The sequence below is a fragment of the Crocuta crocuta genome, unplaced genomic scaffold (assembly GCF_008692635.1).
Source record: "Crocuta crocuta isolate KB4526 unplaced genomic scaffold, BGI_CrCroc_1.0 scaffold140, whole genome shotgun sequence".
Taxonomy (NCBI): domain Eukaryota; kingdom Metazoa; phylum Chordata; class Mammalia; order Carnivora; family Hyaenidae; genus Crocuta; species Crocuta crocuta.
In genome coordinates this window covers 5,586,261-5,607,995 of record NW_027527775.1, presented here as the reverse complement: position 1 = coordinate 5,607,995, position 21,735 = coordinate 5,586,261, and the positions used below count along the sequence as shown (strand labels likewise).

The following is a 21,735-nucleotide window of genomic DNA, read 5'->3' as shown; positions in this document are numbered from 1 at the left end:
GTCACATTTAGATGTGATTTTTATGATTGATTCACATCTACAATTCCCACTACAGGCAACCATTGTTGTATTTGCTCACCACTGTATCTGCATTCCTGGCACAGTCCCTGATACATGGTAGCACCAAATAAATACTTGTTAAATAAATAAAACTGAACTAATTCACTGAAATAAAAATGATAACAGCAATAGCTAGCACAGATGGCTCTCTACTTAGTAGGTAATATGCTTTTCACATATTGATCGATTAATTCTCATGACCACCATGTAGATAGAGTCCCACAGATAGTCTGTCCAGTGTGGATTCCAACCAGAGGTGGGAGTGGGGCTTAAAACCACAACAGCCTGGAGAAAATGTACGTGAACAACAGGAATCCTCAAAGACACTGAGAGTGCTGATGCCAGCTACTGGAAAACTTTTTCAGAGGTTCAAATGAGATAAATAGTCCCTTTCTCATACCCTCATTGAATAGAAATAATATCTATCTTATATTAAAGTATTGTAGATACATGTGTCTTTCTTGGCTCTATATCCCATTCTATTGCTCTTGATCTATCTAATCCCAAACCATGTTAATTATTGTGTTTATAAGATTTTATATATATATATAAAGTATTTTATATACATAAAGGATTTTATATATTATATACATATATAGTATATTATATATTTTATATATGTGTATATATATATATATATAAATTATTTTGGCTTTTCATTTCAATAATATTTTTTGAAATATTTCTCCAGCTTGTAAGTTATCCATTAGTATTTTCATTTGAATTGCTTTACATTTGTAAGTTAACTCGGGAGAACCAATAACTTCAGTTTTAAAAAGTGCACATGATAGTGTTCAGATTGATTTTAATGTAGACATTCAATAAATATCAATTTAAAATAATGCACTTAATAAAAGGCATGAAACTCACTATTTTTATGTTTATCTAAAACATTCACATCAAGAACAGTACAATTTTTTACCAAAATTAATGAACTGTTGGGATGTCAGAACACTAAGAGGAAACAAATATAAAACCTTAATGTCCTGTCAGTGACTGGTTAAAGGGCCAGATGCTATGGGTAATTTAATTGTGCTTATTGCCCAGCAGCAATCTCATGAATGTCATGACACATAGAAGCACCTGCCTACACCGATAAATCAAGTGATAACACTTAATAAACTTAAGATGCTAGAATTAAATGTTACCTTGAGTGATCATCCAGGCCATCTGATATAAATTAAGGTATTCTGAGTACAGATTATCTTCTGCCTATTCTCCCACTAAGAAACTACTTCTATTACCACTAAAAGTGATAGCAACTAGCACTTCTGTAATGCTTACAATGTGCTACAAAGTTTACTTAACGTCAACTCAAGTATCAAAATAACCCTACAAGGCAAGTATTAGCATTTTGTCCACTTTACAGTTGGGAAACTCAGGCACAGAGAGGTTAAGTAACTTGCCCAAATCACACACCTGGTAAATAACAGCATGCAATTTAGATTCGTGTAGTCTGGACCCAGGGCCCACGGTCCTCACTCTGATGCTTTTCTGCTTCCCAGGACACTTTGAACTAAGGCTTAACTCCTGGCAGCAGGAGTTCTTTATAGGACATTAAAGGTCAGCTTCATCTCTTCTACAGTTATTTTACCCACCTTTCTCTTCCTTTTTCGTGTGTTCTCCTATAAGCCCTCTTCTCTACACTTTCTGCACCCAGCTGGCCAGTTCTGTTTCCAGTGGACCCAAACTAAGACACATGTTAAAAATATACTTTCATGGCACCTGGGTGGTCAATCGGTTGAGCGTCTGAGTTTGGCTCATGTCATGATCTTGTAATTTTGTGAGTTCGAGCCCCACAACGGGTTCCATTATCAGCGTGGAACCCAGTTCAGATCCTGCCCCCCTCTCTGCCCCTTCCTTGCTTGCACACACACTCTCTCTCATAAAAATAAACATTAAACACACACACACACACACATATATATATACATACATCTTCATACTCTAGATACATTGTCATTCATCCTTTTATTTCTAATATGTATCGCAAAGCATGCTTTTAATATTACTGTACCACATTGAGCTTAAACTTTTAAAGTGACTCTTCATCACAAATAATATCCCAAGTTTTTGGACTTACATTGAAAACGATACAATGTGAACCTAACTAGCTTGTCAAGTTTAAGCCTCGCTCTTCCATATGCCAACTATTATTCCTGACAAAGTAGATCATTACTTGTTACTTTAATATACTCATGAATAGATTTATTGTGGGATGGAAATACCATCACAGAGCAAAAAGTAATACTTCAGTAGGTTCTAGTATTTTTATCAGCAGATAAGATAGCACTAGGGACTATGGTGGATGTATACCTGGTATCAGGTGCAGAGGGAATATCTCCAGCTCTGAAGACTAGAGAGATGCAGGAACAATGAGCTGGAAAAGCATTTAACTTTCTAATAGTGCCTTGTTTGGCTTTGTGCCAAAACTGAGGGTCCATGTATAGTATATGTTATATAGCTGTATGCTTCTTCCAATATAATTATATGCGAAAGCTCAGTTACACTAAAATATTTATTTTGGTTCCTCTGGCTATGTTTGCTACACAGAAAGAAAGAAAAAGTATAAATTTAAATCTACTGAGGCTCTGACACAGAAAAGGTTTTATAATGTTATTATAAAAATTACAAAACGACCAGTGGGGGGAAAGAGGCATAATATAGCAGGAAGGAAGGAGGCCAGAAATCCCATTTATGCCCATAGTCATCAGTAAGTTATTTGTAATGTCACATAAGATTCTTTCTTTGAAACACTTATGAGATTCTCTTTCCAAATGATTTATTCTTATTACTTATCATGACCCTACCAACATTTTCCTCAATCCATTAAATATTCTGCACGGAAAGAAAATCCTTTGGTTTTTATTTTGAAGAGGCACATTCAGTGTTAATTTCCTATGCCCAGCCAATGGCCTCGTGAACTTCTATTTGACACTAAATCAGCCTTGCAGCATCTCTTCCTTTGAAACACATTTTCCTTGGAAATTTCTTACTCTTAAGGGTTATAAATTTTATTCAGTGGAGTATGTTTAATTCCCAGTAGTTTCACATTGTTTGCACTCATCTCGTTCCCTTTGTTATCAATGTGGTTTTAACAAATACCATAGATAATTTCTATTTTCATTGAACTTTGAGGGGGTTTTTCAAAAGCAGAGGTGCCCTGTTTAGTGTTGCACTGAAAAAAAATATAGTGATGGACTCTTCCAAATGATCAGTTTAGTGTGAGTGAGAAAATAAACAGGAGCCGATTTTTAAAGGGAGACTGCATTAAATTAAAACAAACAAACAAACCTCTACAAATAGGCAGTATTATCATTGACAGGAAACTTAGCTACCACCATTTTTTAAAACTAAAAACTATGGAGATATACATTATTTGTTAGTCTTTTGAAAGTAGTGGCAAATTTATGTTGAGTTTGCAATCAGGTAAGCAGCCAAAAAGCAATTGGTTTGTTAGTTTCTTAGGCTTGAAGAAGACACAAAATGTTAGAGGGAGGGATTTGGGAATTACCTACATATATTTGATATGTTAAAGAGTATATCATACAACTTAGCCAAAGAATATAGATGACATAAAAACAGATGGGGCAAGCTTTAGCGATGATGGTGCTAGCTGGAATATTCTTTTTGCAAATAATTCTAACAATCTTAAGACTGAAAATGAAATGAGACTAATCTAAACTCACTTTTATTTCAGTAGAGTTAATAAGTACCTTGGTAGCAAATGACCACTTATTAAACGTTTTCTGATATCTGAGCAAGAAATGTAGTTAGACATTTGCCAAATGCCTTATCAAAAGTTTCCTAAAGTAATTTAACAATATCTGTGTGATCTTGCTAACTTGACAGACATACATCATTTTATTGTGCTTTACTTTATTATATTTTGCAGGTATTATGGTTTTTACAAGTTAAAGGACTGTGGCAACTCTGCTTCAATTGCAAGCGTATCAGCGCCGTTTTTCAAACAGAATTTGTTCTCTTTGTGTCTCTGTCACATCTTGATAATTCTCACAATATTTCAAGCTTTTTAATTATTATATACATATTACAGTAACCTGAGATCAGGGATCTATTGTAATTGTTCTGGGCTTCCACAAGTCATGCCCATTAAGACGAAGAACTTAATAAATGTGTGTTCTGACTGTTCCACTGAGGGGCCATTCTTCCAGCCTTTTCTCTCTTCACAAGCCTCTTTATTCTCTGACACAGAGAAATACTGATATAGGGCCAATTAATAAGTTACAATGGCCTCTAAGTGTTACAGTGAAAGGAAAAGTCGCACATCTCCCACTTTAAATCAAGAGGTAGAAATGATTAAGCTTAGTGAGGATGGCATGTTGAAAAGCCAAGCGAGGCTGAAAGCTAGCCCTCTTGCACCAGTTAGCCAAGATATGATTGCAAAGGTAAAGTTCTTGAAAGAAGTTAAAAGTGCTACTTGAGTGAATACATTGATGATAAGAAAGCAAAACAGGGGTCCCTGGGTGGCTCAGTCGGTTAAGCGGCTGACTTCGGCTCAGGTCATGATCTCACAGCTTCTGAGTTCGAGCCCCACATCACGCTCTGTGCTGACAGGTCAGAGCCTGGAGCCTGCTTTGGATTCTGTGTCTCCATCTCTCTCTCTGCCCCTCCCCCACTCATGCTCTGTCTCTCTGTCTCTCAAAAGTAAATAAACGTTTTAAAAAAATAGAAAGCAAAACAGCCTTCTTGCTGATATGGAGAAAGTTTTGGTGGTCTGGACAGAAGATCAAACCAGCCACAATATTCCCTGAAGCCAAAACCTAATACAGAACTAGGTGCTAACTCTCTTTCATTCTATGAAGGCTGAGAGGGGCAAGGAAGCTGCAGAAGAAAAGGTAGAAGCCAGAAGAGTTGGTTCATGGGGTTTAAAAAAAAGAAGCCGTTTATATAACACAAAAGTGCTAGGTGGAGCAGCAACTATTGATGTAGAAGCTGCAGCAAGTTGACCAGATGGCCTAACTAAGATAATTCATGAAGGTGGCAAATTCAACAACAGATTTTCAAGGTAGATGAAAGGGCTTTCTATTGGAAGAAGGCACCATCTTGGGCTTGCATAGATAGAGAAAAATCAACACCTGGTTTCAAAGCTTCAAAGGACAAGCTGACTCTCTTGGCGGGGGCTAATGAAACTGGTGACTTTAAGTGGAAGCAAATGTTCATTTACCATTCTGAAAATACCAGGGCCCTTAAAAATTATGGCAATAACTATAATCTACTCTGTCTGGCCTCTATGAATGGAACAACAAAGCCTGAGTCATAGCATATCTGTTTGCAATATAGTTTACTGAATATATTTTATGCCCACTGTTGAGACCTATTACTTAGTAATAAATATTTATTTCAAATATCATTCTCATTGACAATGCACCAGGTAATCCAAGAGTTATGATGGAAATAGACAATGAGATGAATGTTGTTTTCATGCCCGCTAACACAACATCCATTCTGCAGCCCAGGGATCAGGAACTCACTCAACTTTAAGTCTAATTATTTAATAACTACATTTTGTAAGGTTGTAGCTACCATACAGGATAATTCTTCTGATGGATCTGAGAAAAGTAAACTGAACATCTTCTGGAAATGATTCACGAGTCCAGCTACCATTAAGAACATTCATGATTCATGAGAAGAGGTCCAAATATCAACATGAACAAGAGTTTGGAAGAAGTGGTTTCCAACCCTCATGGATGACTCTGAGAAGTTCCAGACTGCACTAGATGTGGTGGAAACTAAAGATGTGGTGGAAACAGCAAGAGAACCAGAATTAGAAGTGGAGCTAGAAGATGGGACTGAATTCCTGCAATCTCATGACCAAACTTGAACAGATGAGGGGCTGCTGCTTATGGACACTTTCTTGAAATAGAATGTTTTACTGGTAAAGAAGCTGTGAATATTGTTGAAAGGACAACAAAGGATTCAGAATATTACATAAACTTAGCTGATAAAGCAGCAGCAGGGTTTGTGAAGATTGACTCTAACTATGAAAGCTCTACTGTGGGTAAAATGCTATCAAGCAGCATCACATGCTACAGAGAAATCCTTCATGAAAGGATGAGGCAAACTTCATTGTTGTTTTATATTAAGAAATTGCCACGGCCACCTTCACCTTTAGCAGTCACCACACTGAACAGTCAGCAGCCATCAACATCAAGGCAAGACCCATCAAGGCAAGATTATGACTTACTGAAAGCTCAGATGATGGTTTGTAGATTTTAGCAATCAAGTCCTTTTTAAATTAAGGTGCATGCAGTGTTTTCTTAAGACATGTTATTGCAAACTTAATAAACTACAAAGTAAACATAACTTTACTATGTACTGGGAAGCCAGAACATTAGTCTGACTTGGTTTATTGCAATACTCACTTAATTGCAGTCTAGAAGAGTGTTCTAGGGTGCTAGTACCTCTACATCTACTTTAGCACTTGCTATTGTCTGCACCTGTTATTTTATAGTAATTATTATGGTTTATGACTTCTCAGAGCTTTTAATATAAAAAATATGTATGAATAATATTTTATTATATAATTTTGAAAGCTTTATTCTCCACACATATTTACCCACAATTTCTCCAATGTGGCTTAGATGGTTGATAAATTTGCTGATTCATTTAAAAGAGGTTCACAATGGGTAAGAAATGAACCTTCGGATGTAGGGAATAAGGAGATCCAGTCTTGAGGACTTAAGAAGACAGAGTATGGAGAAAGAAAGCTAATTCTTTCAGAACCATCTGCCTTGTCCCACCCACCCCAAAACACTTACCTAACTGGTGATGAATTAATTTGGGTAATCTCTGTAAAATGATAAAGGTTGGAAAAAGCAATGTAAGATTAAAAATGAGATTTTTTTTTTCTAAATGTTATGACAGGAGAGAAGATGGGTTCCAAATATTATGAGTTAACATGTTTATTTATTTGGGAAAGATGTATGGGAGGATGCAGTATCAAAATATGTTAGACTGATGTGTTTGTGAGCATTTAGAATACAAAGCATCAGACATGTGACCTCAGAATGGAAGATTTAAAACCAACCATGCCAAAAATTGGATCAATACCTACATTAAGGGAATGCATAGAACTAGATATTCTTAATTTCAGGCAAAATATGACAAAATATCTAAAGAGAATATTATGGGAAAAGATTGCAAGTGGACTGAGCTGATTATATACTTTAACCAGAGAATGCTGATTAAGGAATTGATAGCAATCTTAAAGTAGTCTTAAGAGATTTGGTAATCCTCTTTTCTAATTATGAGGAGTATGTTGTCAGGAGTCCAATAAATACTTGGAAACAGAAGAATTGCTCTTCATTTTCCTCTCTTCCTATACTCAGTTTTCTATTCCCACCATGCTTTCTTTTTCTGTTTATGCATTACCTGACTTGTAATTTCTCCAAAACTACACATAAGAATAGGCACATAATCCTAAGTGAAACAAAAGAAAAAAGCTAATGTAGTCAATAGACCTAGGCCATCACATGTAATGGCCCTCCTTGGTATATCTCCTCTATTCCATGACCAGGCAATTAGTATTATTCTATAATTATCTGGGCTTGGCTAAGACCTCATCTAGGCCTCCTGATACTCAAGTAAATGATCTTCTGTGTACATATGAACCCCTAAATTTTATTTAGTTTCCTACTACCAGATGTTTTTTGATAATTAGTCCCATAACCTTACATTTGTGAACAGTATGCCCCATTAACCAAATTCCTAAAGACAAGTTTCTTGTTAAGACCAACACAAAATTGCATGTTCAATAAGTCAATTATACATGAAACTCAAATGAGCCTATAATTCTGAGATTCCACGAAGGGAACTTCATTAAAAACAAAGTTTGGTTACAGTCATTAATTTCAGATAAATCATATAGCTATAATTCTAATTACCTATATAAAATATGAAGTCAGAAACCACTTTTTCTGTTTGTTTACTTTATTCTAATTTTATCCTTCACAAACTCTGTAATAGGTTATTTTTATTTTCTTATAATCTTAATTTTAAAATCTAAACAATGAGCTAAAGTCGTAGCATATTTTGAGTAGCTTTATGTAATCATAGAATTAGTAAAATGGTCATTCATCTCTTTACTGCTTTCCCCTGTATTATACAGTTAGAAACACTTACTGAGTTCTTGCATTATGTTCTTTGAAAAAATCTATATTACTTCCTTTTATCATTACATAAGGAGATGGACTGGCCCAGGCAGGGCTATAACAGGGGAGTATGCCAGGTTTACAAAATATCTTAATGGGACCACTGTATCTCACTTTGTCTTATCCCCCTCATTCTGAAATTCTCAACATTAGATGTATTTCCCAACCATATATTTTGCCTGAAAGGGGAGAAAGCTTAAAGATGTTTTCTGATCAATCAGAGCATTGGTATCCACTGACAATTTTAGCGGATTAGCTACCCATGTTCATCACCGCAGGGTGATGGTCTGTAGAACCATAACACAGAGCATTGTTAAGCAGAGCTGGCTTCAAGAGACTGCAGTGACTGGTCCCAGACTAGGACCTGGGGTACCTGGAAGGAGGGGAACAGAAACCAGGATGTGTGGGAAGTGTCTAGCCAAACTAGGTCCTCCAGGAAGAAAAATTCTTAGTATTCCTTGATTCCACATATCTAATTGTGCAAATACTTGAGAATTTAATGGAGTATTGGAGACAATGCATTTTTTCATTTTTAAGTTCATAACAAACAGTAACACTGCAGAAGTGGTGTAATGATTCAGGATGTTCAAACAATGACACGAATGGTTCTGTGATACAAATTTCCAAAACATGCACATTATTGTCCTTTCTTCAGACACTGTAATTCTTGGTACACCTGAGTTACACAGATTAAAGGTTCTTAATTTTAAGAATGCCATCTTTCTAATTTCACAGTCATCTGCTTCAATGTACTATTTTCTTAAGTTGATTAATATTAGCTTAATTAATTAATTAATACTAATAATGAACTCAAACATCATCAATGCATTTAATCATTTAAAAAGTTGTGCAATATTAAAACTACGTGTTTTGTTGATCTGTTCTCCAAGATTTGCATGGCCTATTTTACATAAAATATTCATTCTTATTAAGTCATCCCAGACTGTTACAGCATTCTTTAAGCTAAAAAAATGAGTCAATGACAAAAAACATAAATTTGGTACGTGAGAATAATCTGTAACCTTCTACTTTTTATATGTCCTACACCATCTGCAGTCAATTAAGTGATTCTCAGGTGTTCGCAGTAATTGCTTTAATGCAAGATTACATGTCACTTTAGGGGTCATTAAATATTTATTATAAAACCCTGATCTACATTTTTCTCCATTCATTTAGGGACAAAACATGCTGATGTTTAGTATTGACAAAAACGAACTGATTGGACTTACTGGATTATTTTGTGATTAAACATCATGAAAAACATTTTTATAGGCCAAAATTTGGTAAAAAACTAAGAACAACAACAATGTTGATTTACTTGTGCTTACATACTTTCTTGATTTTAAATGAAAAATATATATTTATAATTTGTGGCTAAGATGTAAAAAAGTCCAACCAGATTGTCCTTTTACCAGGACCATGAATAGTGGGGAATTTAAGGGACCAGAGGATTCATTATCTAATTTCCTCTCCTGAAGGTAAAAATAGTTTAACTTTCAAAAAAGAATCACAGAGACAATCTAGCAAAATTCTCATTTCATAGAGAAGAAAAGTAAAACCAAGCTTGGCCAACTGTACCGAATTATTTACATAAAGATCTAATAAAAATGATAATTACTAACATATACATGATGCATTCTATGCTCCAGGAAGTATCCCATGTACTTCACATATATTCATTTATTTAATGCTCACATTTATCATATGAGATGGATATTATCCCCACGGAAACCTGGAGGAAGGAGGATGCCCAGGGTAACCTACATAAGGTCACAGTGCTGGGAAGGGACAGATCTGGGACTTAGTTGGCTCCAGAATCCAGGCTTTTACCTATTAAAATATAACTCCTATCTGAAACTAGTTTCTGAGGAAATTATGATTTCTAGGTGAATATACTCTGCTAGAACATTTTGATATATAAATCACATGATTATCCTCATAATATTGCTTAGTGAAAAGCCATGTATTCCTGTTTTTTATTTTTTTTTAATTTTTTAATGTTTTATTTATTTCTAGGAGAGAGAGAGAGAGAGAGACAGCGTGAGCAGGTGAGGGTCAGAGAGAGAGGGAGTCACAGACTCTGAAACAGGCTCCAGGCTCTGAGCTGTTAGCACAGAGCCCGACGCGGGGCTCGAACCCACTAACCGCGAGATCATGACCTAAGCGAAAGTCGGACGCTTAACCGACTAAGCCACCCAGGCGCCCCGATATATTCCTATTTTAAAAATAGTTTTCATTGAGTTTATGTTCTGATTTGTTTTTTTGGTTTTCTATAATATCTCTTAATAATTAGCTATAATCAAAGTGGCTTTCTAGCCAACATGTTTTGTGACAGGTGTGGAATATTTGGGTATGTGGATTAACATAAATTTGTGGAACGTTAAAAAATACTCATGGTTTGAACAATCTCATAAACATGATTGTATAATAAATTCCTAATAGTAACATAGTTAATATTAAAATTATGTGATTATGGGGTGCCTGGGTGGCTCAGTTGGTTAGGCATCTGACTTTAGCTCAGGTCATGATCTTGTGGTTCATGAGTTTGAGCTTTGTGCTGACAGCTCAGAGCCTGGAGCCTGCTTCACATTCTGAGTCTCCCTCTCTCTCTGTCTCTCCCCTTTTCACACCCTGTCTCTCTCTTTTTCTCTCTCTCAAAAATAAACATTTAAAAATTAAAATAATTAAAATAAAGTGATGTGATTAAATGATGTGATTAATTTTAGAAATTATGCGATTTTATTCACTGCTTGCATTATTGAAGGGCTATTTTGCCATGATTAGGTGACTATGAAATATTTTTGGAAAAGCTTCTAGACTGAAATTATCTTGTAGCATATGGCACTGAATAAGATACTGATGTCTCAATCAATTTTTCTGTGTGGTAGGGGTGGACTTGAAATGTGTCTTTAAAACTTATGCTGACCCTGTTTCCCAGTACTTTCCTTACACCAATTCTGTGGGGAAGCCTGAATGCTCTGAGTGTGTGTGTGTGTGTGTGTGTGTGTGTGTGTCTTATCTGCCTGCCTGTCTGTCTGTCTGTCTGCCTGCCTGCCTGCCTTAGATGCTGGAAATATATTGAGGTGGGCAAGGGATATCAACACAGTTAAGAGTCTTGGTTAGGGTCTTTAGTTTTTACTAAACGGTATCCATTTTATCATCAATTCACTTCCCTTCTGAAATGAAAAGATCCAGCCACAAACAAGTAACATTTTGGGCTCTCATTTCATCTGGCCAATAACAAGCCCAGGAAAGGCATATATTATAAGCGATACTTAATAGACATATATATCATCTCTTTCAGGGGAGTCTAGATTTTTATCCCTGAATTAAGTTGAACCTGTAAACATGTTCTACCTCTTGCTCCCACAATTATTTTATCTAACTGCCTTTGTGGTCCTGTTCTATGCATTCTTTATACCACTGTGCTATGATATTAGCAGGCCCATGCCTCTTCTGACATAGAGATGCAAAAAATAGTGTACACTCTATCATCCAGCTTTCCTTCTATTAAACAATGTGTACATTTTGTTCAGTGTATGTGAGAAAAAAACCTAGTTTCCATAAAAAGCTCAGATGTTTCTCTTTAAACATAGTTGGATAATGCCATTAGTAACATTTCTCTTTACACCCAGGAAGGTCAATGTGGGTGGTTTTTTTTTCAATGTTTATTTATTTATTTGGAGAAAGAAAGAAAGAAAGCGTGGGATGGGAAGGAGTAGAGAGAAAGGGAGAGAGAGAATCCCAAGCAGGCGTTGTGCTGTCCATGCAGAGTCCGATGTGAGGCTCAAACCCACAAAGCAGGAAGTCAAGAACTGAGCCGAAATCAAGAGTTAGATGCTTAACTGACTGAGCCACGCAAACGCCCCAGTCAATGTGGTTTAATCAATAATTATACAGGATACAAATAGCTTCCATATGGATAAAGAATAGGCTAATTTTAATGTAATTTTGCACATATGTACCTTATAATTTTTTATCTCTTTATAAACTTACAGTATTTCATTTCATTTCATTCCATTCCATTTCATTTCAAACTCATGGTGTTTTAAAAAATGTAATTTAGGGGAGCCTGGGTAGCACAGCTGGTGAAGCATCCAACTCTTGATCTTGGCTCAGGTTCATGATTGTGTGGTTCATGTGCTATGTGTGGAGCTCTGTGCTGATGGTGCAGAGCATGCTTGGGATTCTGTCTGCTCCTCCCTGCTTGTGCCCTCTCTCTCTCTCTCTCTTCCTTCCCTCTCTCTCTCAAAATAAATGAGTAAACATTGAAAATCAAAATAAAAATGCAGTTTAAAGTTTCATCATATGGACTTTAGTATTAGCATAAATTGACTGAAAATCTTAAGAAAACAAATCAAAGAAAAATACTCTCCTTAGGGATCCTGCTGCCTAATTTTTCTTATCAAGCATATTTTCTCTTATCATAAATAAATCAAATGTGATTGACAGGTGCTAGAAGCGGCACAGAAACAGAAGTGACGCCTCTGTTCTGGCACCTTGCTACTCAATTCTCCCCGTCCCTGACTGGCTTTCTTGTAAATCCCCTTGGGTAATGAAGGAAGGCAAGCCTCTAAGATCTCAGGAAACCAAAAAGTCAACTCTACTGCAGAAGCTGCCCTTAGTTGTTGTTATTTTATGTGGTGTTTAATCATCAAAATGTGAATTATGAAAAGCAAACTAGTACTAAATGCTAATATCACTTGGTTTAATGTCTTGCAAATGACACTCTGTCTTATTATGACCATATAGTAAGACTTATCTAAGGCAGCCATGGCTCTAAGCTTTGAAGAATTAATGAAGACAGAAAAATGAGAAATCACAGAATCTAATTAAGGTTTCTATATAATTTGGTTATGCCATTCATTTTTGATGAATGGAAATGAAAATATCAAAGATGAGTAAATGATTCTGATAATCAAGGCTTGCAGCTCCTAGGAGTTCATTTATTCTCTAAAACTTACTGAACATTAAACAAGGGGAATGATGATGAGATATGAGATCTTATATGAAGCATAAGATCGTGACTTTCAGCAGATTTTAAAAGTAAATATTTAGAACAATTACATTCCGATTATTTCATGTCTAATTAGCATTAATATTTTACTGAGATAATGTTATAGACATGACGTTATGGGCCTTCTTTTCATGCTTCCACCACAGGATCACAAGGCAGCCCTCTGGAGTTTCCTAAACATGATTGCTTGAAACTGAAATTTAAAGAAAGGAGACTACTGAAAAAAAATACGTTCAAACAAAACTAGGGCTGCCCGTGAATATTATTTCTTATTCAACTTTTCAGTTTATCCCCGTTTTATTTCTATCCTTCAGTATTCAGCTGAAGACAAGTGACCAACTTTAACGATGTGAACAATGCATAAAATAAAATTTAATTATTATAAATAAAGTACAATTATATAGTTTTGGAAATACATGTATGCTAAAGTATAATTTTCATTTTTGGCTTCATTAAGGCAAATAGCAGTTCAAAACAAGTTTCATAGACCTACAAAGGAAGTAGATGATCAAATCCATGTTTATATATCTCACATCTCAAATGCCCTGTTCTTGTGTAATTTAAAAAGAAATATTGGAAACGTGCATTTGTATTAAGGTATTTAATTTCTCATTAAGATAAGGATAACTCATTCCTCAAAACTGTAGTTTACTATTTATAATATATTTTTACATACACATATATATTATCAATATTACATAATTTCCCCACAGAAAAATATAGTATTATAACGATACATTAGCATTTACACATAAATCAAATCTTATTTTTTTACGTAATTAGGACTGACATTTTAGTTGTCATTTTTCTCATAATTAAGTCAAATAATAATGCCACATAATCTGAATCTCTAATTTCTTTACAATATGAGAAAATATTAATATTTTATCATTAACTTATATTTATAACTTCCAAAGCATATAAGCCTTAAAATATAGATAATCTCAATACCGAATTTATAAGTAATTGATAAATGCTAAGATTTGTTATATTTAAATACTATATCATTTCTAATTATTATTAGTAGATAATATTTATTAGGAAATGATTTACCTAAAATAAAGGATACATAGACCACATGATGTTATATCTCAAATGTTTTAATCTGTTTCTGATAAATTAGCACACACTAGGGAGATATTTGTTAGGAAAATGGTGCATTTCATAACCTAAGAGTAATACCAGAATATATGTAATTGTCTCATAGTAATACATTGACAAGAGTAAGTGAATAAAAGAAACTATAACTAACTTACGAAATATCAAATCATGTGCAAGGTCACTGGGCTAAAAAAGGATGTTTAGTTTATATTAGAGAAATAATATGCCTTTGCTTTCCCCAATTTAAACAATCACAAAGTGTTAAATGGAGTAATATGGTACAAGCAATCTTTACCCCGAAGCACTCACCTACGGTCAGCTGTCCAGTTAATTGCCCCATGTGATTTCTCGCATTCACTGTTACATTCCTGTCAGACTGTAAGACCAGTGGACTATCCTGGGAAACATGTATAAAATAAAGAAATCAAATAAAAAATAGAAATATAGTCAAACTTAATATATAAAACTATACTGCATTTGTTTGGGTACTACCAGAATTCTATCTTTCTTTTATTCTAAGCAGTTATTTTAACGTCTCAAACATTGGTTGAACAATATGATCAGAAGATACAGGTGCTTCATAATAATGACTTGACGGGGTAGGAATGTTTCCACTTTGGTAAATGGACATAAACTATTTGATGCAATTGATTTCCAAGTCTACCGATGGCTGTACAGACAAGGTGTAGTAACGCCTCCCCTCTCCATCTCCATATATTTCCAATGGAATATATGCCTACCGTGGAGACATTTTAGACCCTGCCCAAATGAGGAAATCCCTTTTTCAGTTAAATTTGCAACTTTCCGATGCCAGCTTAAATACCATCTCCTCAAAATTGCCTCCCCTGATCACCTTAACTACAGATTCATTCAATCCTCAAGCCCCCGGTCTCCTTTTATTTTGTTCAAAATACCTATCACAAGACAAGTTTATTTTGCATATGTATGTCTTTACTTGCTTGTTTGTTTCTGTCATAAGATGAAATGTCATTGGGACAGGGGCCATGGCAGTCATGCATATACAATTATAACCTCACTACTGAGCATGCTGCTGAGAAAAAGCATTAACTAGGTATTTAGAGTGGATAAATAAATCTTCATAATAAACATGATATTAGCTTGTTTATTTACCTCACATGGAAATGCCCTGAAAACATAAAATGGCTTATGTAGGGAGGTATATAGAATATAAGAATATAAGGTATTTGCCTGGAAATTCTCATTTAGTATATATGACCTCGGCTAGATGTTTACTTTCATCACTGATTTAGGACTTAACAGTGACATAATTTATTGAAGGATTAATAGCACTGTCTTAGCAACCTGCATATTGGGCTTTTGCCACCAATGCATCACACAAGTAACTGACAATTGCCTGCATTTGCATTTTTATGATCTACAACATAGGCAGGCTGATCATTTACAAACTGTCCATCTGTTCATTCATCAAGTATTTGCTGAGTGCTCACTACGAGTGCTGTAATCTGGAGGCTCGAGAAATTTCAGTGATCAAAACAGAACAGTACCTGTGTTCATGGAGGTAATATTATTCTACGAGAATCCCTCCCAGTACCATCCTCACCATCCAGGTGGTAATGCCACTTCTATGTCAGTGTAGACACACAAGTGCTTTTATATACAAGCCATATAAAAATTCTTTGGAGATTAGGATTTGAGATTTGAGATTTGTGATTTGGATCTACATAGATGGACCTTATAGGCTTTTTCCTAAAGCCGATTTGTACATCTGACTAGATGCAATGCAGTGAGTAAAGATGTACACACACACATACACACACACGTGCACACTTTCTTTTAAAAGTGGGTTTTGCTATTATGTCTACTCTAAGATTTTATCTATCTATCTACTATCTATCTATCTATTTTTATTTTAGAGAGAAAGTTTGTGAATGAACAGGGGAGAGACGCAAAGGGGAGAGAGAGAGAGTGAGAAAGAAAGAGAAAAAATCTTAAGCAGGCTCCACTCACAGTGCAGAGCCCAAAGTGGGACTTGATCCCACAACCCTGAGACCATGACCTGAGCTGAAATCAAGAGTCAGACACTCAACCAACTGAATCACCCAGGAGCCTCAAGGTTTGAATTTTAAAAATTACTTTTCCACATTTTGAAGAATACATTTATTCTGTAGAGTGAGACCTGATTGTACAACGACTATAGTTAATTTCATTCTCTGCTTCTTTTATCACAACTCATTTTTTGTGCCATAAATCACAAGTGCTCTCTGTATAGTTTCAAAAATAAATCTAGTCCTTTTTGCATAGGTACTTCTATGCTGTGAATATCCATCTTTGAAAACACCTAAAATATTTAAAATTAATTACATCTTTTTGTTGAGCAATATGTTCTAATTCTGTTTACACTATAGGTCATGGACTAAGGACTGCGTGCAATTATATCCAGTAAGGATACAACACAAAGAACATGGTTCTTAAAAGCACACAGAGGTTCCATTTGATACAATTAATTACATGTAATTCATGCATTTAAAAAAAGGTTTTTGATTAAATAAAATCAATGTGAATGTAAGAAACAGCAGAAGCCTATAAAGTACCTTGTAGTTCAAAACGCCATGAAAATATATTGGTTGAATTTTAATTCAGATTGTTACAATATTTATATGAAATAACATATATAATTAATGTTTACATTTTTAAAACCTGATGACAATATATGCCTTTATTTGGTTGCTAAGCCTAAATTTCTGTGAACTGTAGCATAGAAAAGCATAACCATTAACATTATGTAATTTCAGGACTATGTAAGTATATGAAAATAATTATTGCTTTACTAAATATTTTAAGACTAGAGAAAAATCCATTTTTTTGTTAAGATAATGACCTGTTTTTATTTTTTTAATTTTTTTATTTTTTAAAGGGCAATAAGAATTTCATCTAATTTAGTAGAGAGACAGACTTGGGTTAGAAGTAAACGTTTAATCATTATGTCTTAGTTTACAACACTTCCATCTACTTTTCTCCTACTGTAACCACAGAAACGTTGAGGTTCTCCCCCAGGCATTCATCCCTCCTCTTTCATTAGTCCACTAAATATCCCCTCAGAATTCAATTTTTATCTATCTAGATTAAAACTTTACTATGATAAAAATGGCAATCATTTTACTGAAACCAGAAACAGAGCTAGCAGGGGTAATGAACAATCGTCTATGCTGTATTCATGTAGCATTGATATATTATTATGTTATACTGATCTGTTAAAATACAATTAGGTGAGCTGAGTCAAAACAAGAAACTACTGGGGTGCCTGGCTAGGTCAGTTGGAAAAGTATACAACTCTTGATCGGGAGGTTGTGAGTTCGAGCCCCATGTTGGATGTAGAGATTACTTAAACAAACAAACAAACAAACAAACAAGATTTAAATAAAAGCAAGTAACGTTTCGTTACACAAAATGTAGTGCATTCGAGTGCATCATCTTCCCTGAAAAATCACACTATCATTTCTATATTATGTATCAGCTCGGTCACATCTCTGTAAGTTAGAACCCTGGCTTATGCATGACTTTTCACATAATGTCCATTCAGTACTAATTAAAATATACACATATGTGATAAAAATGTATATGATAAAACTTATAGAAACTCAATCATTTAAGAAGGTATAATCCTTAGCAAATACCAAATATCCAATACAAGACACTGTCTTTAGGTAAAAATTAGTACCAAGAAACTACTTCTGTCCAAAAATGATTGACATTTAAGGCTTAATAAAGCCCCTTTCTTGTGTTCCTCTCTCCAAAGGTCTGTAAGTAAGACAAGCATTTCCACAAATAAATCATTGCTTTCCACTCTCTTCTCTCCATGCCCTCCTTATAGTCCTTTGTATTATATTTCCATGTTCCAAGACTTTGAAAGTTAGTGTCTAATTTCACAACATAGCAGTATTCTCTTACAGCTTGTTCTTACTGAGAACACAAAGGGGAGAAACTTACTTGGTAAGTAGGAATAAGACCTATAAATTCTGTGTGAGGGTAAGTAAGTAGGTGTCATATTATTCTGTACCATATAGTAATATAAATATCTTTTCTTTTTGGAGGGAAAAAAACTTCATTATTGATTCAACGTTTGTCCTCCAAAACAAAGAAAACCCCTGTGGCAGGTATGTCATAGTATTCTGCACTTTACCTGCATTTTGGCTGTAACTCTAGGAAACCTATTTGCCTTCTTTGCTACCCTTGAGGCAAAGCACATGGAAGACTCAGGAAGATGTTAGTGGGCCTGAAGTCCCCTGTTTATGATAGTTTCTGCACACATTCTTTTTTCCTAGGTCCTGGTTGAAACCTTGCTAATGGTTTTAGAAAAATGATGCAAAATGTCCTTATTTCGATGTTTTTGTCACAGGCAGTGCAACTGACTAGGGGAAAACAAAATCTCTTTCTTCTCATTTCTATTGTGTCAACCTTTGTTTATCCTAAATATATACTGATTATTTACGATGTACCCAGCTCTTTGCTAGTTACTGGGTGAAAAACAGAAACAAGGGAGATAAACTTTCTTTTCTTAATGAGTTCATAACCTACCACATAAAGCCAGACAATTAACCACATAAATAAAAAACACCACCAACAAAAAGCCCAGAGAATGTTACCAGTAATAAGCTACTGTAGCAGAGATTTCTCTTACAAAGCAGAAGTTAGACTGATGCGAAGATATTGCTGTTATATATATGTGTGGGTATATAAGACACGTTAGATATTCCTTCTTTCACACTTACTAAGTTTAGTGGGAATAGCAGCAGCATAGGAGCATTAGCTAGCACCTACTAGCTTAATCATGCTGGACTCTGTTCTAAACACATTAACATGTATGAGTTCATCTACTTATGTGGCTTAAAATCAAACCACCCATGAAGTAATCAAGAAATAAAGTGGTTGTAAGACATAGTATACCCCCTGTTTGAGTTCAGATAGTAAGTCTCTCAAACACTTTCTGCTTGACTTGGCAAATCACTCAGCATCTCTGTACCATGATTTCTTCATCTGCAAATAGGATAATGATACATAATTTATGGGCTTTTTATGAGGAATTGATGAGATGATATATACAAATCGCTTAGATTAGTATCTAGCCTTTGCTAAAGGTACTCTTAGTGCTTGGTTTTATTATTTATTCCTCACTGTAATTACAGGATTCTACTAATAATAGTTCTAGCTACTATCATTTCTTTTTTACAAATGAATAAACTCTGGCAAAGAAAGTATAAGTCACTTGCTTTAAATCACACAGGTAATAAATGACAGAGCAAAAATCTGAACCCAGCAATTTGGGTCTAGAATTTCCTTGTCAACTACTATGAGATACTACCTCTCTGGTGGTGGTTAAATTCTAGGCTTTCTATAATGTCAGATCAAAATGTGACAATAAATTTGAAAGCTAGGTGAAGAAAAGATAACTTGGGGCGCCTGGGTGGTTCAGTCAGTTAAGCGTCCGACTTCGGCTCAGGTCATGATCTCAGGGTTCGTGGGTTCAAGCCCCGCGTCGGGCTCTGTGCTGACTGCCAGCTCAGAGCCTGGAGCCTGCTTCAGATTCTGTGCCTCCCTCTCTCTCTGACCCTCCCCTGCTCATGCTGTCTCTCTCTCTCTCTCTCTCAGAAATAAATAAAGCATTTTTAAAAAGAAGAAGAAGGAGAAAGGATAACTTGACAACACTGCAGCGTCTACAAGGACTACCTGAACACACGCTGTCTTAGAGGATAAGAGGTGACCTCCACAGTCACAGTGCCATCATCCACTGTTTCCATAAGAGTCTCGTTATTTTGTTTCACTTTGTTTTCTCAGGTTCTAGACATACTCCGAAACTGCCCTCCCACACATATTTTAGAATGTATCACCTATAAGAGTCTCTCTACTTGCATTCGGGAAAGGAAACATAGTTAATGATTCCTGCTGTTCCCGTCGATGGCTTGAAGGTGGCATGGAATGTCTCAAATTGATACAGTCTTACCTGCTTGTTTTTTTTAAACCAGGTAAGGTTTCTTATCCCCACTGACAGAAATTTTACAACCTTGCAATAAACTTGCACCCTCCTCAAATTCTCCACTTTCCTTTTCCTCAGTATCCAATCAGCTGTGTTAGAAGTGTCTCTTAAATATACCCTTTCCAGTCATTTCCTGAGACCACTTCCAAAATAGAGTCATAACTCACATCACAATAACCAGTTTTTCTTTACATTGATTCTTCATGTGCAGTGTTGTATTTCTTTTTTTATTTTTTAAAAATGTTTATTTATATTTGAGACAGAGAAGGACAGAGTGAATGGGGGAGGGACAGAGAAAGAGAGGAAGACACAGAATGGGAAGCAGTCTCCAGGCTCTGAGCTCTCAGCACAGGGTCGGACGTGGGGCTCGAGCTCACAGACCCTGAGACCATGACCTAAGCAGAAGTCAGATACTTAACCGACTGAGCCACACAAGCGCCCCTGTAGTGTTATATTTCTAAAACATTTTTTAAAATATTGGATTGCTTGAATTAAAACAAAACTAAATAAAACACTTATTGATTCCTCATTCTCAGCTTGGAAAAAATTCCCATTCATAACATAAAAGGTACTTTATAATATGATCCAATTCTGCTTTTGTAGCTCTCTTTCCTACTATTTCACCATGCAAAAATGACACAAATGTCTCATATTTCTGAAAATATGCTTCTTTGGTGTATTCTCATCTTCTGTTCCCTAAACCTGAACTTCTTATCCACTTCTCCATAAAACTAGCAAAATTATAGGTACTTTTCAAGTTCCAGCTCAAAGTTGCATTCTCTTTTTTTAATGTTTTATTTATTTCTGAGAGAGAGAGACAGAGGCAGCGTGAGCAGGGGAGGGTCAGAGAGAGAGGGAGACACAGAATTCAAAGCAGGCTCCAGGCTCTGAGCTGTCAGCACAAAGCCTGATGTGGGGCTTGAACCCATGAACCGTGAGATCATGACCTGAGCTGAAGTCTGACACTCAACCAACTGAGCCACCAGGGGCCCCAAAGTTGCATTCTTTGTGAAACATTCCTGCTCCTCCAGAATGAAAATTCCGCTCTCTGATTTCACAATGAGTGTCAATGACTATCACAGTACTTGTCACAAGATTTTTGCTTTGCTTTGCTTTGATCATTCCTTTGTTTATATCCTCCATTAGACCGAACTGTCCTGAGAGCGCAGTGTGTTGTCATTTTCTTTTAAACATGCAGCCTTTTGAAAGTCTAGTTTATGCCATGCTTGGCACCTAGTTCATGTTCAGTAAATGTCTGTTGAGTGAATGAATTGATCTGAGCATATTTACAACATAATGCACTCAGGTTACCTATGTTTACCTGGATCTGTGTTCAGACCACACAGAATTTACCAGACTCCTTCTACTCT

General features: G+C 35.6%; 1 protein-coding gene across 1 annotated transcript in view; it reads right to left on the bottom strand.

Moving 5' to 3' along the window:
* The window catches only part of SGCZ (sarcoglycan zeta), a 461,792-nt gene that overhangs the window by 104,264 nt on the left and 335,793 nt on the right, over positions 1-21,735 (bottom strand). Inside the window, exon 3 of the mRNA XM_077772719.1 lies at positions 14,662-14,749. Within this exon, the coding sequence (XP_077628845.1) occupies positions 14,662-14,749 (88 nt within the window). The remainder of the gene's footprint in view (positions 1-14,661; positions 14,750-21,735) is intronic.